General features: G+C 47.4%; 1 protein-coding gene across 1 annotated transcript; it reads right to left on the bottom strand.

The window, feature by feature from the left end:
• Positions 1-1,388: 1,388 nt before the first annotated feature.
• med16 (mediator complex subunit 16) lies at positions 1,389-20,192 on the bottom strand. The gene is made up of 15 exons (XM_083646979.1): positions 20,019-20,192; positions 18,895-19,002; positions 17,525-17,694; positions 16,261-16,542; positions 14,299-14,448; positions 14,023-14,128; positions 13,721-13,876; positions 9,792-10,006; positions 7,545-7,751; positions 6,119-6,329; positions 5,552-5,685; positions 5,213-5,405; positions 4,129-4,330; positions 2,831-2,914; positions 1,389-2,623 (listed from the first exon to the last, which is right to left on the bottom strand). The coding sequence occupies exons 1-15, from the start codon at positions 20,158-20,160 to the stop codon at positions 2,497-2,499; spliced, it is 2,487 nt and encodes an 828-aa protein (XP_083503105.1). The 5' UTR covers positions 20,161-20,192; the 3' UTR covers positions 1,389-2,496.
• Between the last annotated feature and the right edge of the window lie 1,264 nt (positions 20,193-21,456).

The following is a 21,456-nucleotide window of genomic DNA, read 5'->3' as shown; positions in this document are numbered from 1 at the left end:
GCCTTCAAAAACCAGCAGTGGCTGTTAACTGGCACAGACTCACTTATGTAGTATGCGGAGCGCAGCGATTCAACGTTATATTTGAATCTGGGGAGAGACTACCCTATACCTAGCCTATATTCTGCATACAGGTCAGTATACCATTATGTTAGAATACTGCTTGCTTATACGGCTTGTCTTAATGTGATGTTATTTCAAGGCTTTCTGCATCCCCTAATCTAAAGTGTAAACCATTCATCACACATGTGTTACATACAAGGGGGTAGCTGTCTGTCAACATTGAAGCCACTTAAACATTAAGTGCACTTAAACCTGCATTGTTTCGAATGGCAGGGGGCGACCCATTGGTTTTTGGCCATTGCAATCTTGGATCTCGACACGAGACCAGGGGTTTCCCACAGAGCACGGTCTGCTATTGGTCCATGATCGGCGAGCTGTGTGATCAATGGACAAACGACCTGTCAATCACTCCCCAAAACATAGTCTGAAACCAGTGATTGAGACCACAAACTCATTAGGAAAGTGTTTACTGAGGCCATAAATCAAGTGAGAAGCAGGGTCATTTTCCCATTGACTTCCATACAATCATAATTCTTTTTGGGGCCAGTGGCGTCGCCCCCTGCAGACCATTCGAAAGAATGCAGGTTTAAGTCACAGCCAGGTAATGTTAACCCTAGAACACTAACGTCGGGTGATTTTCACCCGGACAATTGAATTCACGTGATTTTCATTGTCTTGCTGCTGTCTGAGGTGGGCGGGTCCTTAGGTACCTTCAGGATGCTCACTGACGTCATTGAATGTAGGTTTGTTTCCCTGCTCCCATTCATGGTTTTTTCTACCGGCTACGTGTTCGGGTGATTTTCACCCGACATTAGTGATAGAGGGTAAAATATCTTCGGGTTAGTTACAATGGTATTGTGGTGACTTTTTTATTTTTTTCACCACACAAGTCCCATGAATGGGTGGACCGAAGGAGAAGTTGGGAGCTCCTGTTTTTTGGGTTTTATTTTTATTTTTATAACGATTACCTCATTTTTCCCGAATTTGACATATTTTTTATAGTGTCCCCCATAATAAACTTTTTTGTTTTTTGTGATATTTCACATTTAAAAACAAAAGAAGAGTACCTCAATTTGCCATGTATTGTTGTACTTTAAGATATTTTGATGAGAAGTATGTTTTATGGGGTATATTGCATCGGGTGAAATACACCCGACGTTAGTGATGGTGTGACTTTAAATCACGTTAGTGTTCTAGGGTTAAAGGTCGTTCAGTTATGGACTCAAACACTGGGGACTCGAGTCGAGACTCAACTCGGACTCGAGATATAGTGACTTTACTACAACATTGGACAATAATAATAAAGATGAAGTTGCAAAACTTTTCTTGACAGTTTTAATTAAAAAAAATTACAAAAAACCAGTTACAGCTATTTACATGTAAACAAAATAAATGGTGGGGATGTTCCCAGGTGGTGGTTAGGGTGAGGAGGTCCCGGCTGGTCTCAGGTCCAGGCCAGTGTCCTGCACCGGGTCAGGTACCCGCAAAAACGTTGTGTAACGGCAAAAATATATATACTGGTACTTCTTGAAATTCATGGGTAAAAAACTAACTAAATGAGGGCGGGCAGCGGGTTTGAACAAACATTGCAGGACCCATATATGTGTTTGTGTTGCGCTCACACGGCTTCACCGGAGGGGAGTCCTTATTTTCTGTTGACCGTACGTTTTACGGTTTGTTTCTACACAACCGCCTTTAATCACGGGTAACGGCTCGGGTCGCGGGTCCGGTAACGGCTCGGGTCCCGTGTACTGAGCTTTGGGTGCGGGTTTGCATAACTGGACCGGTGCAGGACTCTAGTAGAGGCTGGTGTCCCGTCAGGGTTTGGGGGGATCCTCCACACAGACAGGCTGGTCTCAGGGTTATGCTGCATTCGTTTATGGTCGGAGGTGGGAAGTGGCAAGTGGGAAACGCGTCAACCCCGGCCGACGTGCGTTCAAGCTTGGATGCCATTAGCATCAGCTATTAGACAGCTAACAGCTAATAACATTAACGTGTAATTGTATGGGTTTAACCAACTACTGTATTGGTATACTGATTGGTCTGGAAGCATAACAGTGTTGAAAATAAATAATAAAACGTGTAACAAAAATGTGTTTTAAATTCACTTTTTTTTCTCACCATATACAATGTGGCCATGTTAAAATGACGAGCTGGGAGCAACTAGGGGTTGAAAAATCATACCCCAGTTTGCGAGGTGACACGCCATTTTATTTTATTTTTCCTAGTAACGAGTGGCAATTTGGGACCTCTGAGTTACAGTATAATCGAATGCAGCATTAGGGTTAGGGGCTGGTCTCAGCGTTAGGGGCTGGTTTCAGGTCAGCGTTGCGGGGGATCCTCCTCCACAGACAGTTCTTGATGGGCTGGTCTCAGGTCAGCGTTGGGGGGATCCTCCTCAGGGTTAGGGGCTGGTCTCAGTGTTAGGGGCTGGTCTCAGGTCAGCGTTGGGGGGATCCTCCTCCACAGACCTCCACACAGACAGTTCTTGATCCAGCGTTGCTCCCACTGCTTCATGGCGTTGGTCTTGTTGGGTGAGCGGAGCATCGTCACACAGCCGCACCTGAAACATAACGCCCACCAGGGGGCAGGAGATTAACTTTTTTTTAACAAGTTTTTTTTTGTTGCCCTTGTGAAAGATATAGTAGGAGCAGAGCGGCTCGCTGCTCCTCTGCTTACTCACACTTGTGTCACACACACAACAATACATATGATTACTAAACACAACACAGAGGATGGTGACATCACTCCCTGCTGTGACATCACTGACCTGGTGCAGGCCTTGCTCTCCTCGGTGGGACAGACGCCCATATGAACACACCGCAGGTGGTCCATTTTCTGAGAACCTGGACTCCTACACACACACACACACACACACACACACACACACACACACACACACACACACACACAAAACAGTGTGTTAGGCCAGGCTAACATGACCAGAAATACATAAATAAATCCTCTCTAACAGGTGGTGACTCACCTGGTAGAGCGTGTACCTCAAAGGCTTAGTCCTTCACGCGGCTGACCCGGTTCAAATCCAACCGGTGGTCCTTTGCCACATGCTATCCCCTCTCTCTCCCCCACCTTTGCTGTCTGCCTACTGTCCTATCTAATAAAGGCAAAAATGTCACCAAAAATAATCTTTAATAAAAAATAAAAAAATCCTCGCTAACGTTAAGCTGTTACCTGGTGAACAGCGGTGCAGGCAGTGAGAGGTGTGGCCAAAGGCCAGCCTTAGCGGTTGCTGAGAGTAATGCTAAAGCTAACCTGTTACCTGGCGAAGAGCTCCGTTGGTGTGGGCAGCAAGGAGGCATGGCCAAAGGCTAGCCGTAGCGGGTGCTAACGCTCATGCTAATGCGAACCTGTTACCTGATGAAGAGCTCCGTTGGTGTGGGCAGCGAGGAGGCATGGCCAAAGCCAGCCATAACGTGTGCTAATGCTAAAGCTAGTAAAGAGCTCCGTTGGTGCAGGTAGCAAGGAGGCGTGGCCAAAGGCCAGCCTTAGCGGGCACTAACACTAACGCTAACACTAACGTTAACCTGGTGAAGAGCTCCATTGATGCGGGCAGTGAGGAGGCATGGCCAAAGGCCAGCCGTATCGGGTGCTAACGCTCATGCTAATGCTAACCTGTTACCTGGTGAAGAGCTCCAGTGGTGCGGGCAGCAAGGAGGCTTGGCCAAAGGCCAGCTGTAGCAGGTGCTAACGCTAAAGCTAGTGAAGAGCTCTGTTGGTGCGGGCAGCGAGGAGGCATTGTCAAAGGCCAGCCTTAGCGGGTACTAACGCTAACCTGTTAGCTGGTGAAGAGCTCCAGCAGTGCGGGCAGTGAGGAGGCAGTGAGGAGGCATAGCCAAAGGCCAAGCCTTAGCTGGTGCTAACGCTAAGGCTTACCTGGTGAAGAGCTCCAGCAGTGAGGAGGCAGTGAGGAGGCATAGCCAAAGGCCAAAGGCCAAGCCTTAGCTGGTGCTAATGCTAAGGCTTACCTGGTGAAGAGCTCCAGCAGTGCGAGCAGTGAGGAGGCATAGCCAAAGGGCAGCCTTAGCTGGTGCTAATGCTAAGGCTTACCTGGTGAAGAGCTCCAGTGGTGCGGGCAGTGAGGAGGCCTGGCCAAAGAACAGCCGTAACGGGTGTTTCCCCTGCAGCTTGACGCTCACGCCGTCGTTCACTGGCAGCCAATCGAGAGCTGGCAGCAGCAGCTGGGAGGGCAGCAGGCAGCACTCATCTATCAGGCTCTCGTCTGGCTCCTGAGGGGGGCCATCCTCACGGGCTACACACACACACACGCACACGCACACGCACACAGTTATTATATATGATCATTTATCTACTCTGTTCTGTTTTATTTGTTTGTCATTATGTGTCACTTTATTGTAAAGCGTCCTTGGGTTCTTTGAAAGGCGCTATATAAATCCAAGTTGTTCCTGAGATATCGCGTTAAAGAGCTTGGAAATGGGGTTCATGAGGGCACCATGACCTTGAACTTTGACCTTTAACCACCAAAATCTAATCAGTTCATCCTTAATTCCAAATCGACATTTGAGGCAAATTTCATGAGATTGCGTCAAGGCGTTCAGATATCGCGTTAACGAACATCGGACGGACGTACGTACAACCCGAATCCATAATGCCTCCGGTCTGGCTATCGCCGGCGGAGGCATAAAAAGTGGTATCGTGCCATCCCTATTTACAGTACACCCTCCGTGGGCTGTCCAGTCTGTCTGTGGCTTCACTTCTTTATGAATGGATGAACAATGAGAGGGAGATGGGTGCCGCAGCAACACTCATGATGAGAGGGATTAACCTGGCTGATTGTGGAAAAGCCGAGTCTGAGTGAGTTCGGGAAAGTTGGAAATATATTGACAAATTGGGACTTCCCGGATCAATAACTCATAAGAGCTGGATCTTGTTTGTCGATGGTTTTATGCGGAATCTGTTTTTTATATACATTGTATGGTTTTATATGCAGAACTGTAAGGTGACCTTGGGTGTCTTCAAAGGCGCCTCCAAATAAAATGTATTATTACTATTATTATAAGTGAAAAATTGGTAAAGCACAAAAGAGGCCTGGTAGGTCCGTAGGCCTGTGTATGTTTGTGAGGTGTGTGCGTGTGCGTGTCTCTCTGTGTGTGTTAGGTGTGTGTTAGCTCACAGCACAGCCACAGCCTGGTTAGCAGTCTGAACAGCAGGCTCAGGCAGTCCTGGCTCTCCGAGGTAGCCTGGTAGGTCGGGAGGCAGCCGGGCTTCAGGAGGCCCCAGATGCGGATCATCACCAGCATCTCTCTGAGCATGCCCAGAGAGGAGCCGTCACGCAGGAAGCCAAACCCCGGGCGCACCATCGAGCCCTGCAGCCAGGGGGAGACAAACACACACACACACACACACACACACACACACACACACACACAATACATTACACCATCCTGCAGCCACGGGAACACACAATCTCATTAGCAGGTTCTTGTTGGCTAGTTCTCGTTAGAGGACTCACCTGATTGGGCAGGTTGGCCAGCAGGTAGAGGACAAAGTCTCCCACCCATTGGATGAGCTGCTGCAGCGACTGGAGGGGCGGGCCGTCCAACACAAACTCCTCCGTCTTCAGATTAATCATCACCTTATCAATATCTACGGCAACACAGAGGGGTCATCTGAATGACTGATCAATATCAGGCCTTGGGGATTAACGGATTACATGTAACAGAACGTAATCAGATTACAAAAAAAACTAATCACAGAAAAAAAGATGTAATCAAGATTACAGTTACATTTAGTAAAAAAAGGGGGGGGATTACTAGCAGGATTACAATTTTAAAATACATTTTAAAATAAAGGACACAACACTTGCCTCACACAACACCACTCTGGCCCAATCCGGTCTCACATAAAATAATAGTCTGCAGCCAGTTTCACCAGCTAACATTGTGTTATTTATTATTATTTATTATTACTATTTGGGCTCACCCCTACACACTTTTATACATTTGGCCCCAGGTGTAAAGGGGGGAGAGTCTCACCTGTGTTAGTGTTCTTAGAGCAGATTTCAGTCAGGTGGTCTCACCTGTGTCAGTGTTCTTGGAGCAGATTTCGGTAAGGCGGTCTCCTGGACTCTTGTCGGGCGTGTTGAGGACGTGCGGTCGCAGCAGAGACTTGAGCGTGGAGCTGATGGCGATGAGCAGCAGCTTGGCGTGGAAGTCGCAGGCTCTCGCCGCCGTGGCCGAGGACAGTTTACACAGAGACGCCTTCACCGCAACGATGCGCGTCGACAGAACCTGTAATAATGATAAAAATAATAACTGGAATTTAGCACGCTTTACGCGCTCATTTCTAGGGAGGAGACTCTGGAGACGTGACCAAACTCATGCCGAAATTGGGCACCACAATCTGCAAAATACGTCAAACAACGTATCTAGGCTACTTGAGAGCACAAAAATTAATATATAAAAACATATTCCAAACAATCCAAAGTGGTAAGTAGGGCTTAATTTAAATGTAGCCTGCAACAAGTGCAAGGCTTTAGTCCTTGATTAATTCAACAGGAGCCTTTTTTTTTCTTTTTTCTTTTTCATTTGAATGCAATGTATTTTTCATATGGGGACCATATGAATGGTGACTCGCTGTTTCCAGAGACCTGATTGGTAAGCAGGTGGGTCTTTCATGGGTTTTGATCTTATCCTCTGAACTTAACCTGCTACAAAGCAGGTTAGCCGTAGAGCATAAGTTGCTATGGTGATCTATCTCGATAAGAAGTTAACTAGCATCATGGTACAGAAAAACTAGGGTTAAACCTGAAGTTACCTCGCTAAGCCAGTAATCTTGCTTTGTGGTACAGGCCCCCGAAGTAGTCTCTGCTTCCACCGCAAGTAGTACTCGCTCAATCTGCCCTCCGCCCACAACTGGTCGTCATAGCGACGCCGCACATCTGCCCTCCGCCCTCCGTTTGTAATGTTAAAATTAAATCCCTACAGGGAACTTTTAAACTGGTTATGAAATACTGGTGCCTCTATATGACCTACGTGAGCAAATGACACCATCGGCGAGGAGATTGGATATTCCTTTGTTGTTATTTACATGCCTGCGCACCGCACCACATTGCGAAGGACGGGGGTTACGCTACAGGGAGAAGAGAAGCCAGCTGCCCGGCCAGTCGCCAGGAAAACCCGCGGCTCCGGCCTAGCGGACTTTTCTCTCTCAAAACAAAACAAAACCCTCTGCCTGACCACTCAAGTCGTCTGCAGTGTTCTCACATCACCGTATGGTACCGGGTCCACAGCCCTGGAACCTCGACAGAGGTGCTACTAGAAAGAGTACGACTCAACCCGGGTTGTCCCGGTTTTTGACCGGTGGAATGCTACAAAAAAGCGAGTCGAGCCGCGCGGAGCCGCGCCAATACCAGCGGTGGAAATGGGCCATAAGGGTCTGGTTGTGCTCACCTGCTGTAGGGCCTGGTTCTGACTCAACTGCTGTAGGGCCTGGTTCTGACTCACCTGCTGCAGGGCCTGGTTTTGCCTCATGTACTCCTCGTGCAGCTTCTCCACCAGGTTGTGGACCATGGTGGGCTGGACGTGCAGCAGGACGTCCCACCAGTCGTAGCCCGTCACCATGCAGTACTCCAGCAGGAACAGCAGGTGGCGCAGCGTGGTGTTCATGTCCAGCATCTGGCCCATAGAGGGCGACACACGCAGCATGTGCAGCTGGAGAGAGGAACAACAGCTTAAAGGGACAGCTCTCCCTAAAATCCAAAATACATATTTTCCCTCTCACCTGCACTGCTATTTATCCATCTACCGTAAATTCCGGACTATAAGCCGCGGCTTTTTCCCCGTTTTTTGGCCCTGCGGCTTATATAACGGTGCGGCTTATCTATGGATTTTTTCAGAAAAAAAAAAAAAATAATACAAATAAAATCTCTCTTTTTTAGCACTCTTTCTAACTATAAATCCACTTCTGTTTTAATTTCCTCTCTTGCCCTCTTTTCACCACACCGCGGACACTGTGTGCACTGTAAAAATAAACAAAGGTGGTGTTGTGTTATGTTGTTTTGTTGAAATGTTACGGTAATACGGTAAATGGGAGCTTCCTCAAACAGCCATCTCTTTCCCGACAATCCCCTCTGTGCGTGACCCCTTACATATGGTAATTACGGTAAGCAAACGGCCACTCGGCCAACAACTCCCTCCCCCGACTACCAGGAGAAAATCACAAACTTCGGCGAATTCACACAAAGGAAGATCAAGGAATATTCCATCGAACCGGAGCAGATCATAAATATGGATGAAGTGCCTTTGACGTTCGACCTGCCACTCACTCGGACTGTTAACAAGAAAGGTGAATCGTCGATCACATTGAGAACCACTGGGCACGAGAGAACGAATTTCACTTGTGTGCTCTGCATCTGGAGTAAAGCTGCCGCCAATGGTGATTTTTAAGCGGATTACGATGCCGAAAGAGAAAATTCCCAGTGGGATATGCCTCAGAGTCAACAAGAAAGGGTGGATGATGGAAAGTGTCATGAAGGAGTGGCTGGCTGAGTGCTACGTCAAGCGCCCTGGAGGATTCTTTCACCAAAAAAAAGCTTTGCTCGTTCTCGACAGCATGAGGGCTCATATAACAGATTCCGTGAAAGCAGCCATCAAGACCACAAACTCCATTCGGGTTCCGAAAGGCTGGACTGCTGCGTGATGATGACGCCGGCACAGCTGGGCGCCTTCAGAGGCTGTTCGATTCCGACACCGACAGTGACGAAGAGGAGTTCCTTGGTTTTGAGAGTGACAACGAAGGAGAGAGGAGAGTGGTTGACGAAGCCACCCTGAACCTGTTCGTTTCCGACACTGAAGTTGAGGACTTTGCTGGTTTCAGTACGGAGGAAGAAGAGGAAGACGAGGATTAGTGACTTGACTTTGACTCTGACTCTGTTTTTGACGCTGCACCTTCACCTAAAAGATGAAGACAAGGATTACGGTACCTGGTTTGATTGTTGACAGCACCTTTTGTTGAAATGTTAATAAATGGGAGCTTCCCCAAACAGCCATCTCTTTCCCGACATTCCTCTCTGTGCACGAACCCTTACATATGGTAATTAAACATCAAAACACCCGCGGCTTATAGTCCGGTGCGGCTTATATATGTCAAAAACAGTCAATTTTGGTGCTGCGGCTTATATACCGGTGCGCCTTATAGTCCGGAATTTACGGTATATCGTTTTGTGTTAGTTGTTTGTGTGTTGAGTTTTGGAGATATCGGCCACAGAGTTTCTGGCTTCTCTCCAATACAATGTAACTGGATGGCACTCGGCTTGTGGTGCTACATACATTCGATCAACTCAACAGCAATGTTTCTTTCCAGAAATCATGACCCGGTTACTCAAGATAATCCACAGACCTTGTTATGAGCAGTTTCATGTAGGAACTATTTTCTTTTGATCGAACTACACCCGCTAGCTGCTAGCTAGTTCCTACATGAGACTGCAAAAGAAAATAGTTCCTACATGAAACTACTCACAACAAAGTCTGTGGATTATCTTGAGCAGAGGTTCTCTAATGTTTTTCAGCCAAGGACCCCTTACAAGATAGAAAATATACCGGGGACGACCCCCTCATTCTGATTTGTGATTTTGGGCTAAGCTTAATTGTTTCCACGGCAACGTGTTTGACTTTTAAATTGGTAGGTTTGTTAGATTAGTCCCTTTAAGAACACATTGGTCAATGCGGCCCCAGCTGTGCGTCCCTCCTCACCTTGCCCTGGTTGTCGACTCCGGCCAGAGCGAGCGAGGTCCAGGAGAACTGCAGGGCTTTAAAGTGGTGGGAGGGGCCTGCGGTGCGTGGACGCTTGATGGCGGGCTCGTCTGCTCGTTGGGCGGGGCCTGACGAGCCGTAGAACACGCCCATGGTGTGCAGGGAGAGGCGGTGCAGGATCTGGATGCTGCCGTCATGGAAGGCCAGTGCCAAACCTGCAAAACAGAGGGTCAAAATACACTGATACTGCCTGCGCCAGGTGATGCTGATGTGTCTCATACACCTCCCCCAACATCGATATATAACATGTGGCCCACACAGGTTAGCATGAAAGCATGACAGCCTTCAGCTAACTTAGGCTAGCGGTTTGTTTTTGCCTTTGGAGTCACACAAACAGTGGAGGTTTTATTTGGGGTAAAGCATGGGGAGAGTTTTTATATGGATATGGTTTTTACGCCAGCTCATGGAAGTAAATTCATCTACTCGTAACTGTTGTAACGATATACAGAAGAGAACAACTAACCCTGCAGGCAGCCTTGCTAACGTGGAGCCCCAGAGAGGCAGTGCTGTGCTGCCCAGTACGTTACGTTACGTTACGTTAGCCACATGAAGCTTCACTTGTTAACGTTACATTTAGGCCCAATCCCATTTCTTATTTTTACCCCTACCCCTCGCTTTCCCTAACCTGACGCTGCCAGATCGATGAGTTTGCTTCAAATATCTGTTTCACAAACAACATCCATCTGGATTCGGCCAAGCTACATTGCTGAAGAGGGCGGTCACTTTTTTCAAGCTACTAGGCAGGTGATTGGATGGACCGTCTGTCTGTCACCGTCTGGGCTTGCCAGCGCCAACCAATCAGATCGACTTCCCTTCATGACGTAGCAGCGCCTGATCAGCTAGGACTACAATTGCTAATAGTTAGCATGGAGGTCGCAGATTTTTTGCTGTTTTTGTAAGGTGAATATTGGGTGCAACCATTGACTATTCAATTTGCCAAAAGAAAGAAGAATTACTGCAGATGTCTGACTGAGGATGAAGTGCAGGTAGGCCATTTTGCACGTTAAATGTAACTGATTGGATTAACTGATGTTACGCTAACGATAGCAACATTTGGAGGTTGGGGTGCTACGTCTGATGATTGATGATTAATGTTAACGTTAACAGCGATTCATTCATAACACATATCGTTGTTCGTTTCTTCAGGGAACTGATGACACGATATGACACCGAGTGGCACGCACCCTGGACGGCTAACGTCATGGAGACGCAACGCTCTCTAGCCTTTATGATCATGGCAACAACCAAATGCTTTGATACAATATAATGATTTAACGCTACTATTTAACTGGTGAATTTTAGCATATGTGTCAGTGGAATGGTAGATATTTACGCATGACTGGAGAATGTTATTTGCTTACTTTTGTAATAATAAACTAAACGGAGAAATGACGGCCGTGTGTGGTGTTGTTGTTACATAATCTGCTGGTCTTGAGGCACGATTGGGTCAAATGATAAGACGATGTAAATGCATAAAGATGTTGTCAGATGAATCTGCGAAAGGGAGCTGCCTGGAGCCCAGAGGACGTCAACAGAGAAGAGGAAAAACACCCTGGTTACACCATGCAGCATGTATTTGGATATAATCTCTAACTTTAAGAATGGTTCCTTGTTGATATACCGTATTCCTAGTATTGGCTCCCATGACGTTTGTTTACCCCCTATCTAAAGTACAAGTGCAAAATCTTAAGCTACCGGTATGTTCTATCGATAAACCAATTTCTCGAATAACAGCTCCAAAATATCAGACATATAGGACTACTATATGCTAGAGCTATATTCACACTTCACAGTATAATTTATGCAAGCGGGGGAAAATATCAGATAAACTGATTGTTGTATTGTATCCTGAGATCTTTAATCTCGCCTGTATAACATAATATGTCACTCGGACACCAACGTGAGTTAACGTGGTTTATTAAACAGCAGCCAACATTCCAATCATAGCAGAATACACTTCAGCTAGCAGTAAAGGGACAATACATCACACTGATCTTTGCAGTTCTGTGTTGATTAGCTAATAATTCAGTGGCATTTTGATTAACGTTATGATTTATTTCGATTTGGAACAAAAATGATGGTTTAACAGATTGCATGTTTACTGGGCTGTGGTGAGAAGGGCTTTGTGTTTGTGTGACTTGCGTGAATGGCTAGCCGTTAGCCATTACAGCCTTACAGCTAATAAGTTATCCCAGCCTAGCGGTCTGAAGGCTATCTCCCCAAATTCTACAACAATGTCTTGTTTACTAACGTTCATAGTTGATAACATTACAGCAATACAGTTACGGTTTCGTACTCACTGTAAGATCAAGTGTTTAACGTTTATGTTAGCTTATTGTTTTGAATAGAATGTTTGACTAGCACACTGGAGCTAGCCTCGGTAGCCGCCGCCATGTTGAATAGTGAAAGAACTACAAACGCAGAGGCGCCTCTCGGTGGCGTCACACCCGGTCTCGCCTAAAGCCCGCCCCTAGCTCACGCTGATTGGTGCGCCTGTGTGGCGGCCGGTTTGAATGCATCTCTGAGGCCAGGGCCAGACTGAGGTGGATTGTGAATTTGTGGAACAATGCCGCCCCCGTCTGGTGGAGTCAGGCTACGCTTTCCCCCCCTGCCCTTCAAAACAGAGCCACACAAGAGGTAGGGGTTGAAAACAATCACCTAGGAAATGGAACACCACACATTACTGTACGTCGTCATGTTTGCCGAACTGTGATAATAAAGCTTTTTCTGGTTCAAACAGATTGATTGAAGTCTGCGGATTCTCATACATACACTAGTTTGTCATCATATAGCATATTTGCAGAAATTAATTAATTAAATTATTGATAACTTAGTAATATTTAAATTATACTATTCTATTATAGTATATATATAATATATATATATATATATATATACATTACATTTTATTCTGGCAAATGGGTTGCTTCATAATCGGGAGATTAAACTATCCCATGTGGTTTTCGCTGCCTCGGCTCAGTGCAGGGAGCTGTTGTGATCCAGATGTTTTCTGAAATGTTGCCACAAACTAATTCCACACATCCAGAGCATCCAGAGTCCTTTGTATTGACATTAAACTCAGATAGAAACATTTGTTTGTAACTTTTGGCTAGTTTCTGGCTGATTCATAGTGATTCCCTTCTCAGCTCTTGGTTTGGAGTGTGGGTCATGAAAATCTCCCTTTGGAGGGCCAGAAATCAACCCCCCCCCCCCTTCTTCGCCCTAGGTCTGATGCAAAAAATAATCTAACAACCGAGCCCTTCACGTGAACGTGCCAAACGGAGGGTTACGGGCTAAGTGGTACGTGCCAAATGGAGGGCTAAGGGCTAAGTGGTATGGCCAACGGGGGCAATTGGGACTGGGCCCAAATCTGTTAAACCAACATTTGTTCCAAAAGAAATTAACGTTACTTAAATCACAACGTTAATCAAAATGCTACGGCGGGGCCGGGGGACATTAGCTAATCACCACAGAGCTGCAAATCAGTTGATGCATGTTGCCCAGCTGAGCAGCTAATAGCAACTGAGATGACCGGCTGGTCCCCGGTTCCTCAATCTCCGACAACGAAGAACAGATTTCCATACCGGCGTCATTTTGATAAACTGACTTCATTGTGGGAATCTACATGGTTACTATTGACAAGTCCAAAATTATTAGAGCTTAGAGTGCCACGCCTATTTACAGAGCTAGAGCCTTGACTGTATAATACACTACTATGGAAAACTGGAACCTGCAGCTACGTAAAAAGTTCAGAGAGGGGGTGTGTGAACCGGTAGGAGGTGGAGACATGGCGTCCATATTAATATAGGTCAGCTGGCAGAACTTGATGTCTGACGCTACCTTCAGGTCGGTGTTGGAGATGGACTTACCCAGGCCGGGGCAGAACTTGGTGTCTGACGCCACCTTCAGGTCGGTGTTGGAGATGGAGATGGGCAGTTTGGGCAGAGCCACGGCGGACACGCGCTCCAGGTCGTTGGTGGCCGACAGGATCCTCCACTTCAGGATGGTCGGCTGCTTCTCGCCCACTGGATGGGGGGAGGGAGGGTGCAGAGGGGGAGGGGGCAGTGCAGAGGGGGGGTCACACACCAAATAGTACAATTAGAAAAGTACACGTGGGCCTACGAAGGCAGACTGAGACAGGGACCTGGTCTTTGGCCTGTGCGCTTCTTACCGACTGGCGAGCGATGCTGGAAGATGTTGTTGACAGGAAGTCCCTCCTTCCTCAGCGACCAGCACTCAACGATGCTGCCAGTCTGATTGGACGCACACAGCAGGACCTGACAACACACACACACAAGCACAGTTTTTCTCATTTGATAGTTTTGATTTCCCAGCAGGCAGCAGGTTCCAATCAAACTAAACTGGCTGTACTGGGTACTTGGTACTGGTTGTACTGTACCTACCTTCTCAGAACCCCCTCCCCTTGGTGGTTGTACTGGGTACTTGCCTGCTCAGAGTTCTCCCGGGTGAGGAACTTGAGGTGGGTCACAGCGGGGTACTTGTCTCTCCTCAGAGGGTCGGTGGTGCAGCGCAGAAACAGAGAGGGCAGCAGCTCCGTGTCGATACGACACTTCTCACTCACCACACTGACCACCACCTACGCACGCACGCACGCGCACGCACACGCACACACACACACACACACACACACACACGTTTAACACCTGTTCTGTTCATATATCCATCAATAAAGTGTCATGTGATCTGATCTGATCCAAAGACCGTAAGGGCGTTTTCACACCTGCACTTTTAGTTCAATTAAATGGGACTCTGGTTGGTTTCCCCCCTTGATGCGGTTGGTTTGGGCGGGTGTAAACACAGTAATCAAGACGAGTGAACGTTCTCACATGGTTTGTAGTGATGCATTTTGGTTTGCTATAGATATTAGAGGCTAAACTTCTCACCGTAGGAATTGTAAGAGAGGGGAAGGGCTGTCTTAAAGTCAAGAAAAAAAATCAAGAACAAATAGAACTTTCATTTCAAGAATACCATTTGTTCCGAAGTCTTTTCTTAGGAAAAAACATAAGAAAGTTGAGAAAATACATGAGAACTGTTTGTCAGAATAGCCTGTTTTCCTATCTTTTTTCTTAAGACTAAAGTTAAGAAAAAATTGCACTTGAGATAGAAGATTCCCCCACCTTAACACGTTCAGTGCCAGCGACGCCATATGGCGTCATTAGAAATTTACCGTACAGTGCCAGCGACGCCAAATGGCGTCATAACTCCAAATTGTTTTTTTGACGGGGGGGTGTCGATCTAAGCTTCTTACGTCGCCTCTAACAATATTGTAGCTATTGGAGGTCGATAACCTATTTTACAAACCCATTAGGTGGCGACAGCACTCTCCTGATCAGAGAAAAAGGAGCCAAACACACAGAAATAGTCACTGGTGAAAATGAGGAAATCGCATTGCATCCGTCCGTATGCATCGACGTGCCTCCATAAACGAGCACAACGCCAACTGTGCCCCCAGCAGCAGCACCCGCTGTCACAACTGAGCACCTCCATGTACGCTGCAAACAGCACATTCACATAATCAGCATTATTATTCCGAACTGGAAGCATGCCAGCCCGTGACAAACACACGCGGAACCAAAAAGCTGAATGTCGCGCCCCATTCACTGTGTGTGCGCAGCAAACTCAGCAGAGACTGAGAGCCACCAGACACATAAGACACACCCAGGAGGCGTGTGCAGTTGAGGGGGGGGGGGGGGGGGGAGCACGGAGAGCAGCAGAGAAGCATACACTTCACCCAGACAGACCCAGACATCAGAAAATTAGCTTCAGAGTCAGAGATGTGCTTGAAATGTTTAATTTCACAAAAGGCTCATTATCTCAGCTCGTAGAAAAAAAGGTATTTTTTTCGTTCAATCAAGCTATCTTCTCCGGCTCATAACTAAAGAACGGAAAATGGGATCAATAAACTTTTTTTTGCAGGTGATAGAAGAGAGTCTCATCGTTATTTGTGCGTGTTCAGTGTTTACATAGTAATTATTAAAAAAATTATATGACTGTTTTAAAATGCATTGCGGCCTATGTGGCACAGCAAGCAACCTTTTGCCCAAGGGCCGTGGCACTGAAAGTGTTAAGAACGTTTTGTGGTCCGGAAGAGAATTCTCCATAGAAATTTCAGAAAATGTGATTCCCCCCCTCCTTTTAATTTTTTGTTTTTGCTCCAAGTGAAATGTTTGATGGTCACTCATGAATGATTCAGTAGCTCGCTGGTTGGCTTGGTCCCAGTCTTAAAACTCGTCATATAAGGATTTTTCTAAACGTCTATGGAGAAAATTAATGGGGAATTCTCTTCCGTACTGGACATTACTGTTGAGCTCTATTGAATGCAGTTTTTGTGGGAACCCTGGATAAAAACTGGCCAAAAACCCAGTCTGGTGCGTCCCTAGGTGCTGACCTTGTAGAACTGGACCGGGGAGGAGCTGCTGCCGTCGGTAGCAGCGACCACGATGTTTCCTCCGCCGGTGAAGGCGATGTCGGCGAGCGCCACGCGGCCCCGGAGGCGGCACAGCGGCTCGTTGGCCGTCAGCAGAGCGCCCCCTGGCTTCAGCAGAGACACGGTCACCAGCCCGCTCACAGTCACCGCCAGCCAGCCCTCCATCGGCTTCCCCCCAAACACAGTCAGAGACGGGGAGAACTTCACCCGCGAAAACTTCTCACCAAAGTTAGTGGAGCCAGACTGAGGACAGAGGAGTCACAACATCTTCTTAGAAATCCAGCGTGTTTTCACTTTGCCTTCCTTTTCATGTCTTAGAGGAACAGTTCGGTAAAGTCCCACTGATTGTCACACACCTGAGTGTGCGAAATTTGTTCTCCGCATTTGACCCATCCCCTGGGGGAGAGGTGAGCAGCAGCAGTGCCGCGCTCGGGAATCATATGGTGATCTAACCCCCCAATTCCAACCCTTTGATGCTGAGTGCCAAGCAGGGAGGCAAATGGGTCCCATTTTTATAGTCTTTGGTATGACTCGGCCGGGGATCGAACTCACAACCTCCCAGTCTCAGGGCGGACACTCAAACCACAAGGCCACTGAGCTGGTCACCTCAAAATCAACAGTACATAATTTCCCTTTTACTTGTATAGTGCTATTTTATATCACTAAGAAGAATCGTTCTCGAGATAAAACGCTTTTAGTGTTGTCAGTAGGTGGCGCTTTGCTGAATTGCACGAAAATCGGCACTGCACTGTGTCGGGTTCCCAGCAGGGCACTCCGGAAGTTTGAAGTCGATGGGATGAATGGTTCTCGAGATAAACAGACTTTTGTCCTGCCAGTGGGTGGCGCTATGACTATGGCGCGTCCAAATTCTTAGTTAAAATTGGCTAAGTGGGTGGCGTCTGTCTGTGGGCTCGGTGTCAGTCACTCAGGCAGTTGTGATGTCATCAGTGATGATGACGCACAGTTGCACGATGGCGCCTAGGTGGGTCACGATTTTGCCATAACTGGAGCCATGGCACATCATCTCCAGAGTCTCCACCCTAGGGATTCCTAGTTGCACAAAATTCAGCACTGCAGTTTCGAATGTCATGCAATTCGACCAATTGGGGCGGAGCGGTGCACGCAGGGGGAGGGTGGGGGGTGAAGAGTGGGAGAGCATGGTGTGTGAATGGGGGGAAGGGGAACGGCTATCGCAGTAGTGTGAATAAACAAAATGGATGGTCACCATCTCGACGTGTAGGGCAAGCTTGACTCCATTGTGCAGCCAGCTCAGAGCGACCAGTGGCTCCCCGGGCACCGCACTCGCCAGCCCGCTCTCCCAGCTGTTCACCAGATGTTCTGACATCAGCCAGCACTTTATCTGCCCATCGCCATCTGCTGACAGCAGTCTGGAGCCTGAGAGAGAGAGAGACATCAGCCATACAGAGAGAGAGAGAGACATCAGCCATACAGAGAGAGAGAGAGAGAGACATCAGACATACACAGAGAGAGAGAGAGACATCAGCCATACAGAGAGAGAGAGAGAGAGAGACATCAGACATACACACAGAGAGAGAGACATCAGACATACAGAGAGAGAGAGACATCAGCCATACAGAGAGAGAGAGACATCAGCCATACAGAGAGAGAGAGAGAGACATCAGACATACACACAGAGAGAGAGAGACATCAGACATACAGAGAGAGAGAGACATCAGCCATACAGAGAGAGAGAGACATCAGCCATACACAGAGAGACATCAGCCATACAGAGAGAGAGAGAGAGAGACATCAGACATACAGAGAGAGAGAGAGAGACATCAGACATACAGAGAGAGAGAGACATCAGCCATACAGAGAGAGAGAGAGACATCAGACATACACAGAGAGACATCAGCCATACAGAGAGAGAGAGAGAGAGAGACATCAGACATACAGAGAGAGAGAGAGAGACATCAGACATACAGAGAGAGAGAGAGACATCAGCCATACAGAGAGAGAGAGAGAGAGAGACATCAGACATACAGAGAGAGAGAGAGAGACATCAGACATACAGAGAGAGAGAGAGACATCAGCCATACAGAGAGAGAGAGAGAGAGAGACATCAGACATACACAGAGAGAGAGGCACACATTGTATTTAGTTATCATGTACAATCACAGCTATCAGAGACTAAGGGCATGTTCACACTTGGTCCCTATCAGCCCTCTAAAGTCGCTGATTCCCTAACCGGGGTATATGTGTACCCCTAGGGGTACTTGAGCAACTTGCAGGAGGTACATGGAGAGATTTGGGATTACAATTTATTTCCAAAATGATGGGGGGGGGGGGGGGGTTCAAAAGTCATTTCATAAGCCCATTGTTAAAATGGCAAGTGCACGCCGCAACTAGTTCCCCAAATGGCTCAAAAACATCCAGTTGCTGTCGCCCCAGATTCAGGTTTAGGGGCGCTAAATGTACGGTACTTGTATGTCTGCATATGACACTAAAAGTTATAGAACACTTAGGAGCATCATCAACAGGCATGAGTGAGGGGTACTATTGGCATGGCACAACAGCTCAAGGGGTACAAAAGACAAAAAAGGTTGGGAATCACTGCAGTGTTGGTTCCCTCACCTGATTGGTCCCACTCCAGACAGGAAATGACCTCAGTGTGTCCTGAGCTGATGGAGTAAACGTCCCACGGGTGCTCCGTGTCGATGACGTGGATCATGTGACTGACCTCTGCAACACACACACAGACAGGTGCACGCACGCACACGCACACACACACACACACACACACACACACACACACACACACACACACACACACACACACACACACAGAGAGAGAGAGAGAAACACAAGAAGAAGTAAAAAAGGAGTGAAAAAGAAAAAAAGCAGTGCAATGCATGTATTTGTATTGTGACAATCTTGGCCAATAATAATAATGTGACATTTTATGTGTGTAATGTGAAATAATAATTATTATGCATTATTTAGTAATTAAAATAATTAAATTAATAATACTGTTTTAGAGTTCCTTACAGGTTTGAAAGACCCAGACTCTCGTTCACATTCAAGGTGAGAGGTTTGGCAGGACCTGGCTGGTTGAAAGGCAGCCAGGGATGATTGGATCCTATCATCAGCAGATCCCACAGCGCGGAGTCCTTCTCCACTCATGGCGATCAAGCTTTCCCTCTCAAGGGTTAGCGGGTTCAGGTATGAACCTGGCTCAGATCTCCAAGCTCACAATGTCACAGGCATACTTGTAAGAGTATGATGGAGGCCCCTCTCTCGCATAACCCGCTGGCTAACTGGATGTTGGCCAACACCTCCTGGAATAAATATGCAGTGGGTCCAAGCCCACCTACTAAGCTTGATGGCCCAAGCCCGCCTTGAGTTCCTGTTCCGTTCTTCTTGTTCTGACCACTGGCCTTCTTCATCACTCCAGCGGATAGCACCACCGGCTAGCCGTTGGCTGGCTCCATCATATTGGTCTGGACACCAGTCTGGAGAACCACCCCGGGGAGAGCCACATCGCTCATCCTCATCCCTATCACAGTTCTGGGGCTGGAGTCTGCTCCTGTAGCTGCTTCTATGCTGGCTTGCTCTCTTGGGCATTGAACTCAGGACCCTGTGGACCTGGAGCGTGTGCTACTTATAGCCTTTGGTCCACTGCCGATGATGTCACAGATCCAATTGTGTGTATATATACATATATATATATGTGTGTGTGTGTGTGTGTGTGTGTGTACCTTCCTGCTCTTGGTTCTTCAGGTGGGCGGTGAAGGCCAGCAGGTTCCGGCAGGACCAGGCACAGACCAGCGGAGGGGAGGGGGAGGGGCTGCTCTGAGGCTGACGCTGCTTCTCCCACTCGCACACATAGACCACCTCCATGATGAGGTCACCTGGGGTCAGATGTCACCGGAGGTCAGCTGAGGTCAGAGGTCACCTGAGGTCGGAGATCAGAGATTTAAAGAGATACTAAACCATCTTAATGTGAGAAGTCTACTACCGTAAATTCCGGACTATAAGCCGCACCGGTGTATAAGCCGCACCTTCAAAGTTGACTATTTTTTTCTTATATAAGCCGCGGGTGTTTTAATGGTATTTTTTTTTTTTTTTTTGTGTTTTAATGTTTAATTACCATATGTAAGGGTTCATGCACAGAGGGGATTGTAGAGGAAGCTCCCATTTATTAACATTTCAACAAAACAACATAACACAACACCACCTGTGTTGTTTTTTACAGTGCACACGGTGTGCGCGGTGTGGTGAAAAGAGGGCAAGAGAGGAAATTAAAACAGAAGTGGATTTATAGTTAGAAAGAGTGCTAAAGAAGAGAGAATTCCGTTTTTTATTTTTTTATTTTAGTTACTCACAGTACTATTGACCAGTCCAACTCAAAAGATATTCGGCAGTTTCACTTTGAGCTCTTGTTCCGCCGCTGTCCATCAATGGTTATGACGAGTCTCGCTGGGTACAGTACGCCAAAGCGATATCCATTGACTTTAACCTTTTCGATGATGCTGTTGTATGTTGCGCGTTTCTGTTGCACCAACGCGGAGAGGTCCTGCCGGACGAAAAAGCGCGTACCCTCCCAGGTGAGGGGCTTCTTCCCCGCAGCCTGGAGGATGAGTTGACGGTCGGGCCAGCGGAGTAGTAGGCAGATGAAGATGGCCCTCGGTGGCAGGCCGGGGTCTGGACGTGGCCGAGGCGCCCGGTGTGCCCTGTCCACCTCTGGTGGTTTCTCGCCTTCCTTCAGGTCCAGGATGTAACACAGGATTTTGCCAAGGAAAGCGTCCATGTTACCAATCTCAGCTCCCTCTTTTACATTGATCAGGCGAATGTTATTTCTTTTACTCCTGCTGATTAAGTCATCAACCTGCGTGTGCAGGGTTTCGATTTGTTTTTGCATTTTATCCACTTTCGGACTCACTGTGTTGTTTTTGTCCTCCAGTGCGCTGATGCGCTTTTCCGCATTAGAAACTCTGTTCACGTTGCCTTATTTTCTTTAGTGAGTGAGTGGATGGACTTCTGCACGTTTTCAAACTTGTTTTCAAGCTGCTCAAACCTCTGAGCGATGTCGGACTTAATCGATAGTGTTTCACGGAGTAAAAGTTTAGCCCAAGCCGGTGTATCTCCAGCCTCCAGCAGGTGAGTCATTTCCTCATTCATGGCGGTGATTGCTTC

This window comes from Poromitra crassiceps, assembly GCF_964638095.1.
Source record: "Poromitra crassiceps genome assembly, chromosome: 12".
In the NCBI taxonomy this organism is placed as follows: Eukaryota; Metazoa; Chordata; class Actinopteri; order Beryciformes; family Melamphaidae; genus Poromitra; species Poromitra crassiceps.
This window is presented reverse-complemented; position numbering and strand designations above follow the sequence as displayed.